The 13,554-nt window shown below is 40.8% G+C and overlaps 3 protein-coding genes across 3 annotated transcripts; 1 reads left to right on the top strand and 2 right to left on the bottom strand.

Moving 5' to 3' along the window:
• Positions 1–819: 819 nt before the first annotated feature.
• LOC146271544 (uncharacterized) lies at positions 820–2,769 on the top strand. Its single transcript, XM_084708044.1, has 2 exons — positions 820–885; positions 987–2,769. The coding sequence occupies exons 1-2, from the start codon at positions 834–836 to the stop codon at positions 1,907–1,909; spliced, it is 975 nt and encodes a 324-aa protein (XP_084564170.1). The 5' UTR covers positions 820–833; the 3' UTR covers positions 1,910–2,769.
• Positions 2,770–3,016: 247 nt separating this feature from the next.
• saga (S-antigen; retina and pineal gland (arrestin) a) lies at positions 3,017–7,802 on the bottom strand. Its single transcript, XM_084707579.1, has 15 exons — positions 7,755–7,802; positions 7,257–7,317; positions 6,977–7,021; positions 6,581–6,780; positions 6,356–6,415; positions 6,110–6,177; positions 5,612–5,747; positions 5,439–5,523; positions 5,109–5,181; positions 4,608–4,745; positions 4,294–4,371; positions 3,877–3,891; positions 3,720–3,772; positions 3,551–3,560; positions 3,017–3,125 (listed from the first exon to the last, which is right to left on the bottom strand). The coding sequence occupies exons 1-15, from the start codon at positions 7,800–7,802 to the stop codon at positions 3,017–3,019; spliced, it is 1,179 nt and encodes a 392-aa protein (XP_084563705.1).
• Positions 7,803–9,342: 1,540 nt separating this feature from the next.
• On the bottom strand, positions 9,343–11,433 carry cldn15la (claudin 15-like a). Its single transcript, XM_084707550.1, has 5 exons — positions 11,217–11,433; positions 10,375–10,539; positions 9,918–9,999; positions 9,692–9,805; positions 9,343–9,500 (listed from the first exon to the last, which is right to left on the bottom strand). The coding sequence occupies exons 1-5, from the start codon at positions 11,431–11,433 to the stop codon at positions 9,416–9,418; spliced, it is 663 nt and encodes a 220-aa protein (XP_084563676.1). The 3' UTR covers positions 9,343–9,415.
• Between the last annotated feature and the right edge of the window lie 2,121 nt (positions 11,434–13,554).

Raw genomic sequence — 13,554 nt, 5'->3', positions numbered from 1 at the left:
AATTCTGGAAGAAGGCAGATTTTCTTGCTATAACCAGAAGACTCATCTTTTCTTCTATTGCCGTGCTAACTTTTTCTCTCCATGTCGTCTCTCTGTCTCTAGATGGAGACGGTTCTGCTGAGCTTGCTGCTCTGCTCCTCCCTCTCTTCAGCTATGTTTCCTGAACTTAGAGCAGGAGGCCCCCCGTTCAACCCCATGGATCCAGAAAATAAAAACTCCACCACAAACAATCCGTACCCCATGTCTCCCGACATGTCTGGAATGTCCCGGATGTTAATGCCAGAGGGCCCCAATGGGATATCCCAACCAGACATGACCTACTGTCAGATGCTGATGGAGTCACCGGTACCCACTCCGATGGATCAGGTGCCCTGGTTCTGTCTTTGTTGGCCTTGCCAAAGCAACGGACAGAAGGGAGACCGTGGCGACAGGGGCCTGTCAGGCATGTAGACCACAGCTTGACAACTATTTTGGAATGAACATTTGACACGGACAATATTCTGTGTGCATAATACAAAATGGTGAACTAACAGAATTTCTCTTTTGGGTTTTTCTGTAACCACAAACAGGTCCTCCTGGTAGTCCAGGAATACGAGGACTCACAGGGATCAGAGGTCGTCCTGGGTTTGTGGGTAGCCAAGGACTAAAAGGCAAGTCATTTTATCCCTTAAAAATACTTGCATCCAATGCCATGACAACTCGTCAATATTTCCTCCTACTGCACACTAACATGCAAACACGTACAATGAAACAAATTCTGTCTATTTTTCTCATTACCTTCTTTTTCTTTTTGCTTTCCCACAGGTCAGAAGGGAGATGTTGGTGAGAAGGGTATGATTGGGTCTTCTGGATTGTCTGGGCCAAAGGGTGACCTTGGTTTCAAAGGTAGATCAAACAACACATTCAGACAATTCACTCATGCACATTTTCCTAATTTGGACAAAATCACCTGTTCTCAACTCAATCTTTTTTCTGGGTAACTTCAGGAGAGAAAGGGGATCGTGGTACAGAAGGGCCATCTGGAGAACCAGGTCCACAGGGGGAGTCAGGGGTGTGTCCTGCATCCTGTGACCTTGCACTGAGCCAAACAGGACAACCAGGCTTACCTGGACCTGCAGGGGCCAGGGGCCTTCCTGGTGTAACCGGCCCCAAAGGGGACACAGGCTCCAAGGGCAGTATGGGGGATGGTGGTAGACCTGGAGCCCCTGGAGTTGACGGTCAGAAAGGGGATCAAGGGATGAAAGGGTCATGTAACTGCAGTAATGGGGCCAAGGGGGAGCAGGGGATACAAGGACCTGCAGGGCTTAAGGGACAGCAAGGGAGCGTAGGTACCCAAGGTCTTACAGGCTTAACTGGTGCCAAGGGGGACCATGGGAACACAGGGATGACAGGAATGCCTGGGCCGTGCACTCCGGCCATCATGTCCTCTTTCTCAGCCTCCCTTAGCACAGTGTTTCCCATGCCCGACATGCCTGTGCCTTTCACCACAGTCATCACCAACCGGCAAATGCACTTTAACCCTTTCCTGGGTGTATACACTGCACCAATCAATGGTACTTACGTCTTCAGCTACCACCTAGTGGCCTTCAGCAAAGTGCTCAAGGTGGGGCTGTTCCTTAACTTCAGCCCTGTAGTCAAGACGACTGAGACCACGAATTGGGCCTCTGCCAGCCAGCAGGTTGTGCTGCATCTGACCGAGAGGGACCGCGTGTGGCTGCAGGTGAAGGACGTCTTCACAAACGGCATGTATGCTGACACTGAGACCAGCAGCACCTTCTCTGGATTTCTGCTCTACCCAGACTCCTGTGACATGATCTCCGGCCGAGACTTTATGCCACCTGTTCATGGGGGAGTATACACATGGGGTGAGATGCCAGGCCCCACTCTAAGCCCTACCACAGCTCGCTAAACAGAGAGGGACATATTTGTGTCCTACATCCATTACACAGGCAACCATAACAGTGAAAGGACAAATCCACACCTGCACTTGTGTTCTCAAATACGGGGACACAGTTTCCAGGCCCAACACACCTGCCTTCGTAAATCAAGAAATGTTTTGAGCAGTGGCTCGTTAGCTGTAGGTAGTTTGTTGTTGTACCTTAAACTATTTCTTAATTCAATGATATTTAATTGTTGTCTAAGGATACATTAAATATGAGTTTGTAGTTAAAATTGTGATTGCATTGTTTTAGCTAAAGCACTTTGCATTCTCAGAGAAAATCGCATGAGTCAAGAGATTGAGATACTAGCATACTTTTGGACTTTACGTCTTCCATGGCCTCTCATGCTCTCCAAACAGGATAAAAAGAAGATATTATTATCCTCATTAGATATTGACTCTTATACGCAAGCATCAGTTGCAATATAAATTTGAATGTATATTAGATTGTTTAACAGAGCTTTATTTTTGATTAAGCAACAGACTAAATTGAATATTGTGAAATGTATTACAGTAATCAGCAGTTTGCAAGAATAATGTATATGTCTATGACAAGCAAAATGTATTTTAGAGAAAGATGAATACATTAATGAAACACACGACAGCAGCGCAAATATATTGTTGCTTCACAGTTATCTTTGACAGGTACGCTTTGTGATCATTTCCTCATAATAAAGCACACATAAGCTCTCATGACATATTATGGAGCCCAATCATTTTTCGGGTTTACACAAATGATAGACACAAATAAATAGTCCCCTTGGTAACAGAGAGAGAGTGAGGCATTTAATGTTTCAGAATGTCCATTGTGCTGTGTGTGAATGTCCTTCAGTGGGATTAAAAATAATATAATTCTAGTCGTTACGTTCATCATAAAGAACAGATACCTAAGCTGACAGTCTATAGTGAAATTACATACACTCATTCTCAATGAGCTCTCTACCACACAATCGCCTGAAATAACTAGTCACTGTTGTTTGGACAACTGTCATTACTTTCTACTCAATACTATCTTCTTGCTTAGCCCCCAATAGGTGTAGGCCACAGGGGTGTGCTGGTACAGAAAGGGAGCTGTCCTCAGGTAGCAGCCTCGCCCCCTGACACGTTGCCTTCCTCTTCGTTGTCTGCCATCCCCTTTAGGTAGGAGCGCTTGAACTCTTCAAACACCAGCTCCTCTTCCAGCTCACTGTTCACAAGATGCACAGACACACAGGTGGGTCAACGGGCAGATAAGTGAAAGAGAGAGATGGGAGGGGAAGTAGGAAATGGGAGGGAGGACAGAAAGACAGAAACAGACAATAGGAAACCGATATGAGAATGAGGACAAACAAGGTTTGTCAGACCGGGAAAAAGGGGAGGATATATAGAAGAGGACACAGAACACAGAAGCTCTCAGATACACAGATAACAGTACACATTAAGGATATGATACCTTCCTTCTAACTGGACTGAGAAAGTGAAACGTGGCACACATTGTCTGTGTCAGAATAAAGCCATGTCTTTTCACACTTTGTGTAACATGGTTGAATTGTTGGAGGTCAGGTGTTAACACCTAAACAGCTATATAAGCTCATTATGTGGGATGCACTTGAAATAGAAAAGTGGTCTTACCTTTCTCTCACTTCATGAGGCAAATGCAAAAACACAGGAATAAAGGGAAAAACATTTGTTTAATGTATTGTATTATTTTTACGATTATATTTCCTAATAACACACCCCCAAACACACAAAAACACAAACACGCACACACGCACACACATAGATTTTGAACGAAACACACCGAGATCAGGCTTAGGATGCATTAGTTGGAACGGTATCTCAACTCCCACCTCACTGAAATCAAACGTAAAGTTATATAAACAAAACAGAAAATATGAAACAAAATTCAGTTTGCAGCACATTTATAATCATGATGATGTACACTGTAGTTTTCTTACCTTGAGCCCATCATCCTTCGTAAAAGTAAAAATCCAGTTTGGAGTTAAACAGACAAGAAATCTCTTTAGTCGTCAAGTCAAGTACAGAACAAAAAACGTATACAAATGCTTTACTTCTGCAGCAATCACTCAAGATGTAACATTGCACAGATTATACAGAAGCAAAGATGTATTTTGTTTATTTCACTTTTTATTTGTTGTGGTTTAGTGATGTTTAGTACCTCGAGGACGTTTACTGGTTCTGTGTCTGTCTGTTTTATTGTGTCAGTATGAATCATTGTATTGCAAGCCAAAGGACCAAATCTACTGATGGGTACAAATAAGGTAATCTGAACCGGAACTTGAATGACATAAAACATGTGAAACATGAAAAAACACACATTCATACAAAATCACACACAAGCACAATATACTGACCCGCCAATGATGAGCTTGACCATGACTCGGTAGGACACCAAGATCCCCATAACCTCTTTCAGTACACCTTCTTTAATGCTGTGAGAGTAAAGAAAATGGAAAAAATATGTAATTATGCATGGGCTGGATGGATAAATGGATGATTACACTCACAGATAAGTGGATGATTAATATACAATTGGCAGACAGGTAGGCAAAATGACTTCAATCAATATCAGTGAAAGGGACTTCACATATGACAAAACCCTATGATGTTCAATTAGCTCAATGAAACAATACTATGCTGTTACAGAGCCACCTTCGTCAAAACTCACAGGGTTGTTGAAGCCAGATTTGTGTCTTCATGCTTCAGCTTCCCATCAAGAGCTATTCCGTTCCTCTGCCGGTTGTGGCTTAACAGGGGAATCAGAGTGTACTTCTTCTGCAGGCTTGCACCAGCAGACACAGAATCACTGGCCCAATAGAAGAATACGGATGAGAAAATACTACACTGCATTCATTTGAAAAATGACACACAATACGAACACAAACACAGATGTTCTCTTGGGGGATTCTACTTGATAATATCAGCACCATCCAGCCATCTCAGACTTTTTATCTGATAAAATGTTGCTGCATGCAATAAAACAATTCTAAGTAAATGAGTCTGCTTGCTTTGAAACCTGGCTCCTTTGACTTGCCAATATCCACTAATCTATTTATCAAAGGTTCATGTCACTGACCGAAATGCTAAATGAACTTAACCAAAGATTATTTGTAGCTGTTGCTCCCCTGGAAAATTCTGACATGTCCTCGATTGCTCAGCTGATGCTTACCCAGACTCCACTAAGGCCACCACCTTAACATAGCTGTCATTGGAATATAGGACCACATTGGCCACCTGATCCACTTCAACGTCCAGAAAGAGATGGAGAAAAATCAAAAAAACATGTCATTCTGAAATATTTCCATAGATTTGTATTCGGCATCACAGTCTGATTCACTTTTTGTCAACATTATACAGCAAATATATATATTTTTAATCTCAGGTGACTCCCTATCATTCTGTTTTTTATACACCGACGTTCATTTCATAACCCAATGATGGAACTGAGTTAGTGTGGTGATTTGCATGTGCACCATGTAAAATATGTTTTTGAACAAACCTGACACAATAATGTCCTTCACAGTCTTGTTTGAGCTGTTTGTGACATTGACGTTAACAGTGATGGGCTCTCCATGATAGTATGTCTGCAAGGGAAAGCAGGGATGTCAGTGATGACAGGGAAATCACAGAGATCATTTGTTTGACTGGAGGAAACTTGAGTTAAACACTTACCCCCTTCTCCAAACTGGCCTCAAGGTGCAGGGGCTTGTCTGACATGACAAAGTCACGCGTGGTCTTGGCCAAGGGGGCGTCTCCGCCCATCTCCGATGCATACTGAACCTTCCGGATGAGCAGACTCACCGTGCTCCTGCGGAAGGTTCCAGAGCAGGGAGAGACGGCGAAAAATGTCATTGACAGAGAGCAGAAAGAATAGACGAGTAGGGTACAAATGAGTAACTAACGGTGTTTTAAAATGGAGGGAAAAAATTGAGGGAGATAAATAGGGAGACAAAGATGAAGAGGAGGAAGGAGGCGGGTGGGGAGTGACGAAAGAAAGTGATTTGACAGATGATTTGGATATAGGAGCATTGACAGTCTGTTATCCTTTTTTATTGAACACAATTGCAATTGGTATGATATATTGTAGTTTGTATCTTTGTGTACATGTTTTTGCAACTACATATCCTGACGTGCTGAGCCGGAGGGAAAAAGAAGAACAACTCCGCTAACCTTTTGCGCACCTTGGCGACCTGGCTCTCAGCGCTGAAAGCTCTCACCTCAAACTCCACCGCACATTGCTACCAAAGCAACAACAGAGAATGGTATACATTCCTGTTCAGTACATACATGGCACACAGACTAGAGATGTATATATAAAAAGATATGGGGGGAAAGAGATAGGGAGAGAGAAACAAAGAGAAAGAAAAAAGAGATACAGTGAGTGAGAGAGAGTCAAGAGAGAGAGAGAGATTATACCTTCCCAGCATCATTAGGACCTGGCTGGAGACCCACAGAGCAAGGCAGGTTGTCAGGAAACTGAAACAAACAAATACAACAGCAGAACACTTAGAACACTGACTCAAACGTGTATGTGCGTATGCATTGCTTTGAACTAGAAATGTTAGGTTGGCTGTGCTGATTCTCAGCCAGTCTCAGATAACTTCTAACACCTAGTCTGTGTGTGTATATACATGGTATTACCTCAAAGAAGAAAGGGAAAGCATTTTCTCCCAGTTTACGCAAAATTTTTCCCTGGGTTTTGGTGTGCACCCCTTGCTCTTTGTCCTGTAAGGGTGGATAGACCTGCCGGGTGGACATGTAGATCTCTCTACGGAAGGCTATCCCCATCACATCCGCATCGTCCCGCCCGTAACGGAATATGCAGGACAGGGTGACAAAAGCTAAGGGGATGCAAAAGGCATGTTCAGTCCATGTCAAACGGCACATCATAGTTTGTGCAATACTTTCTGACAGATGAGGTTTTACTGAAATTGATGTTCAGTTTGTTAGTAAGATGAAGCTACTGGAGTTATGATGATATATGGTTAGTCGACATAAACATTGAGGCATAATAGTTCATGACGCATACACATTCACCTTTTCTGCCTTGGAGGACCTCAGGGTCCACCAGAATGACGCCATCTAGAGTTTAGAAATAAAACTGATAGTCAGCAGGCCTTTGTAGTACAGTAACATCACATGTAGGATCAACAGATGCACTGGACTATTATTATTTTCTACAAGGATAAAAATGTTTGACAAAAACATCTGTATTTGGCTTCATTGACCAACACCTCCTAAATTTGTGTACAATTATTTGTCATTTCCATTAATATATTAGATAAATTGATGACTTGTTATTTGATCATGGACTCACCCACTGGGTCTACAGAGTCCACTCGATCAACAAAGTCCCTTCTCCCCATGTAAACTCCAACCTGGATAGGTCCAGAAAAACACATAATCACCCATGAAGTATGTACATACTGTATATGCACACAACCATTCTCTCTCTCTCTCTCTCTCTCTCTCTCTCTCTCTCTCTCTCTCTCTCTCTCTCTCTCTCTCTCTCTCCTCTCCCTCTCTCTCTCTCTCTCTCTCTCTCTCTCTCTCCCTCTCCCTCTCTCTCTCTCTCTCTCTCTCTCTTTCTCTCTCTGATACACAAACACACTTCATTGTAGTAATATATAATAATAATAAAAATAATATAATGATGTATTCTAATTTGATTGCATCTATCCCTTAACACAGTGTCTCCTTGGCAGTGTATCAGTATTAGACATCCCAGCAGATCATAATATGCCAATGAGTCTGTTTTCTACTTGTGCTTCAAAACACACACACACATGCACACATATGCACAACCAGCATTTACCGATTTGTCCTTGGACATCTTCTTGAAGATGACATTCTTTGAACTCATGGTTGCAAACTTGAGAGACTGGAATCTGAGAACTATTGGATGAAGAGGCAAACAAAGGGATGAATAAGATTCTCTTTTCAACAGTACCTCAACTAATACCTAAACGGTTATGTCTGTATATACTTCACTGTTAGATTGGGAACATGTAAGAGTTACATCATTAAATGTTTTTTATATTTAATCTAAGAATTTGCATCTCCATCGCCTTCAAGTGGAAAGACAGAAAAAGAAGACAGACGACAAACACATCAATGTACTCAGCTACACACACAGACGCACACACAGACACACACACATACCAAACAAACAAACATAGAAGCACACAAACACAAACTACCTGTTGCAGGAAGATCAGAGAATCGGAGAGAAGCAGTTATGGATGGTGCCTCTATTTGTACCTGTTGTCCGTCAAGATATCTAGTGACCAAAAAGGTGAGCCGGATGTAAACTTTCAACCTCCCCCAAGCAAAGCACTAGACGTAGACACTCAATTGAATGGGTGTACAAACACATCTAGGAACACATGCAGCTTTCCTGTGGCTGCTATACCTGGCTGAGAGGATTTAAGTTGGTTCCCCTTGCTCAGCAAAGAGTCAGATTAAATGGAGAAAGCGAGGGGGTGAGAGACATAGAGAGAGAGAAAAAGAGGGACCGGGTATAAAGAGAGGTAAGAGGGAAAAGAGGGGAACAATAGAGACCACACACATATTCTTCCTTTTTTAATTCTAGAAAACACCCTCAAATTCCTTCAATACCAAGATGACTACTGTAAAATGGACAGACAGATAAAAAGTGATCTTGATCATTCATAGGTACTATAGATATTGACTGAAACAGAGAGACAGACAGACAGACAGACAGATCAATAGATAGAGAGATAGATAGATAGATAGATAGATAGATAGATAGATGGAGAGATGGAAAGATAGAGATTGAGAGACAGGGAGATTTTCTGTAGATGTTGTAGGTAAACCATAATCCTTTGTTCTTTCTGTCAGCAGGATGAGGTCTCCAAGGAGACAAAGGTGGATTACATTTATTACATTGGGGATTACACCTACACACAATCCCAAACACATGGACACACACACAAGTCTGCGTGGCCATTCTTGAGGGGGCTTAAAATACAGCAGGATTGTCTCTGTATAATTCCTATTAGCGCAAAAGAAATCTACTCAAACTTAAATGTAACAATAGCACTTGATAAAAAAATACATAACCATAAGGATTTTAATCAGTATATTAGTTACAAATTTATTTGTATTTTGTTTTGTTAAGATTTGCAATGTAAATCTCCTTATTTATTAAGTCTACACAGTACAATACACAGTACAAACCAGTAATCATATATATGACATGCATAAAATGATAATGAAGGTATAAATGTATGTACAATAAAAAGTTTATTGAGAAGATCACAAATTTCACACAAACCAGATCACATTTCAAAATTAATTCCAAATGATTGAAAAATACTCAATTTTACGTCAACCTCAAAATCCTAAAAAAATTCAATGTGTTATAAAGAAAAAATGGGGGTACCAAAAACAAGGCAGGTGATCCTTCATGTGTAGCAAATGTAGCAAAGCATGGTAAAAAGGAGGGGTGTGGTCTTAGACGTAAGCTTTGGATGAGTCAGGTTCAGATTTGGTATTGGAAGTATAAATCCTCTGATTCTGGGTCTGTGAGTAGTAACCCCTGAACGACACAAAGACAAAACTACCGTCAATGAGAGAGACAGATACAGACAGAATAGCAGGCAGACAGGCAATTTATGCTAAAAACTGGTATGAGGACCAAATACCATGTTAAAAAGGATTGTATAAACAAGTTAGAATGGCATGTAGGATTTGTTATGGGGTAGGTACTAGATGACAAAAGTTTCTTACGCTTTTGGTTTTCCAGCAGAGGCCCTTTTACAGGCACAGCAGAGAAGGCTTCCACCTAGAATGGCAAGCGAGGATGCTCCCCAGCCCATGAAGAGGCCAGTGCCAAGCTCAAACCTAGACAAACAAGAACAATCAGTATGGAAAATGTGCATGCATTCTGTCATATTGTTTGTGTCACTACTTGTGGACACTAAACAAATGTGGTTCTCAGTCCACATACACTTACTTGACGCCTCCAAAAAATGGATTGTTGAAATCTTCCACCACTCTTGTGGCGTACCAAGACACTGCTACCATAGTACAGAGACCTGTAAGAAAGACAGACTTTGAAGTAAATGTTTCATTTGACAGTTTCATTTTGGAATCCAGAAGGCTACTGTTTTTGTCCAACAAAATATTTAACACACTGTTCATACTAAAGGTAATGTATGTAAAAAATTATAACTTCACATAGTGGTCATAAATAGTATAAAATATTATAAATTTACAATGATATACATTCAATTATATGATAGATGAATATGTATAGTATAGCTATAGCAAGAGTCTATTTGTCAAAATTGAATTCTGCAGTAAGATGGCTGGCATAGCAACCTCAAGATAACTGATGAAGTGGCTGAGACTCTCCGGCAGGGGACGTTGTACAAACGTAGTAGACAAAAAAACAATCTGACTGAACTCACCAGAAAGAATGGCCAGAAGGCCGCCGCCAAAGGCAATCTTGCCCTTGGTTGGCTCAGTAGCCGAGCCAATCTTAATGCACTTTAACCCCAGAAGTGACACGATCATGCAGCCCAGACCCAGGAGTAAGGAGAGGATCATCAGCGCACGGCACGCCTGAATGTGTCCTGTAGAGAGACAGAGAGAGAGAAAGAGAGAAACAGAGAGAGAGATTGTTAGTGGCCATGGTAACAGTCTATTGTAACTTCATTTCACATTTCTACATGTAATTATCAAATGAAAACCATATATATACTCATATAAAGATTTATAGAAAAAGTTATTCTATTTTTCCGCCATTTTCTTTTCAGGGCGTAAAGAAGGAACAAAATGGCAACCATGACTAAAGATAAGACTATTACCCCACACCTCTGAGGTATCCTAGACGACAGAAAGACATTTAAAAAGAAAGCACATAAAGTCTATCACAATTATGATCATAGGTAGCTGTAGATGGATAGATGTTGATGGATGTCATCATGCATGGACACAATATTGACTTGGAGTTTGGATACAGGCAGTAAAAAAAAGATGTTTATCTGATCACTAACCATTATATGAATAAAAGTTACTATTTTACACTTCAAAATATAAAATATTTTAAATAACATACTAATTCAATCATCTGGAGAACCGATTCTATTACTCTATCAAGCAATGCAATGGAAAATGCTAAGGCCTCAGAGTGAGGCTTCAATTTGATTGACCTTACAAAGGTTGTTTAATCCATACACCCCAAAATATCAGAAAGCCACAACTTGACCTGAACTCCACATGTGTTGGAGGTTAAAGTTCCAGTTCTTACCAGGCAAGGCTAGAAGAGATTCGAAGTCCCGACACTCAGCGATGCCAGAGCTGCTTTCCGCACAGGCGTGCCACAGGTTCTCAAATTGCCGGTTGGAGATGATAACGCTCCCAGAGACGGTGGACACCTTCCAGTAATCGTTAGCGAGCGCAGCACCATTGATCAGCCAGCTTGTTATGCACATCAAGAAACCGGTTGCTTCTATAGCGGTCGACATGGTGCAAGTGTTTCACGACCAAACACACTTGAGAAAGAAAAAAGACCAAATGAATCGCAGAGGACACTCAAAATTTAAAAAGTCAAAATATCAACAACAAAAAAATGATTGCTGGAAAGTATACTAACTCTAACCCTGACCCAAAATTTGCTGAAAGTATCACTTGGATTTAGAAAACACGAGCCAAAATATAGCACTCCAAAATACAGCGCTCTGAAGAAATGAGCCTGGAGAACTAAACCTACAGGTGTTAAGGGTTGTTGTGAGCGGTTGTGTTCACCCAATGGTTGGTTTTTCTATATCTCAGTGCCTTGGCTGTTACTTGAGGACTTTACACCCAACGGGAGGCCATAAACCGCACCCTGTAGGCCCTTCCCCACCTTCACTCCTCTTCCATCCCTCTCCATCCCTTATGATGACGATACCATTGACAGCAGCCACACCTAAACCAAACTCGATACCAGGGTCTGTGTTTGCTCATTTGTGTCCAACCTACCCCAGGTTTTGATGATGATGATGATGATGATGCTAATGAGAAGGAGGAGGTCAAAGGTCACTAATATGCTCTGGCCATGAAAATCACACCAGTTCTCAAACGCACACCGTAGAGTCTTTATGTCACCTATTGTTTTTAAATAATATGTTTCTTAAACCATTTTAGTGGTTTGATGAAACCACTAAAATTACAGTTGAAGTGCCATTAACATTTGCAATAGTATTGTATTGTTTGGTCGAGGGTTGCCCCAATCTATACTTATATTGTGCCATGGAGTTGTCTGAATGATCTGATATCAACTAAGCTGAGCCACTTATCAATGGTTTCACACTTTCCTTGTGACTTACAAAAATATTGTTGAGTTCTGCTATGAGCACGAAAGCCATTACAGAACATGAAACTAGTTTACTGAGAATGCTGGTAAAGATACAATTGAAACTGAAATATATTGGGTAATGATTGCCATAAAGATAGATAAGGTTTTATGACACACAAGATGAATCTTCCGTAGCAGTGGAGAGTACCTATGCTCCATGCTCTGGCGTTGGTGAGTGTGTGTGCTGGGTGTGATATGTAGTTCTTTCACAGTGATGTAGTTTCTGCACATATTAGTTATTTGGCATTGAAAATATTACTGAAATTTTATAATTGACAATGTTTTATTGTCTTCACTGTTCAAAAATGTACTGTATTAAATTTTCTGGAAGCTAATTCAACCAATAACCCTATCATACTTTTATATTTAGATATCATACATTGTAAATAAAACAAGAACCCAAACTTATGTAGTGGCTCTGCTGATGTTTTGAAAAGGGCAGCTGAAACCTCCACTTCCTGTTTGTTTCAATTTATTCCATCCCGAAATGTATCGCACAAATTTAGTGTTTACAAGACAACAAAAGGGAAGTTTAATTCACACACAACTTCCAGTACAAGGTACAGGAAAGTAAATGAATGATCGCTACTGTATAGTGATAGTGTACATTGTTACAAAAAGCTAACAGGAAAGTTAGATATTCATCTTGTCTGTCTGTCACCTTGTCTGTAGTTGACAATGAACTAATGTCCTCATAAACATTTGAATAAAATAAAATATGCTACATTTCAAAATGCTTAACAATAGTTTTGGTTTAACCCTTTAATACATTTTCCTTCAAGTCAGGGTAAGGGCCCAGAGTCATAGATATGGCATGTTTTAAATATATCCTGAGCTTGGAGTTCATCTGAGACTACACATGCCTGTATACATATTGACTTCATATCATTCATTTTAGTCTTTAGGCCTGTAGTCTTTACAGAGCATGAACTTGTACTTCATAAAGAGAACTATGCATGAAAAGTACCTCTCAATATGTACAGTGCTATATTTATTGAATGGAGTAACAGATGCTGGATGAGTCGTTTCACAGACCAAACAATGACTACATCATAGCCACCTTTAGTCATGTGAGTTATTAGGAAGTTGGTGACAAGTAGCAGGGACAGGGTGACCAATCCTATTTGAAGGCTGTCTAAATTCAATATGGTAAAGAGGAAACATGGATATAGATTGTAGAGAAGTTGTTTTGAGAAAGCATCTTGTCATTTATGATCCTGCAGACCATCCCCCATTCTACCACATACCT

Source organism: Hypomesus nipponensis, chromosome 10 (assembly GCF_054491055.1).
Source record: "Hypomesus nipponensis isolate SF chromosome 10, ASM5449105v1, whole genome shotgun sequence".
In the NCBI taxonomy this organism is placed as follows: domain Eukaryota; kingdom Metazoa; phylum Chordata; class Actinopteri; order Osmeriformes; family Osmeridae; genus Hypomesus; species Hypomesus nipponensis.
This window is presented reverse-complemented; position numbering and strand designations above follow the sequence as displayed.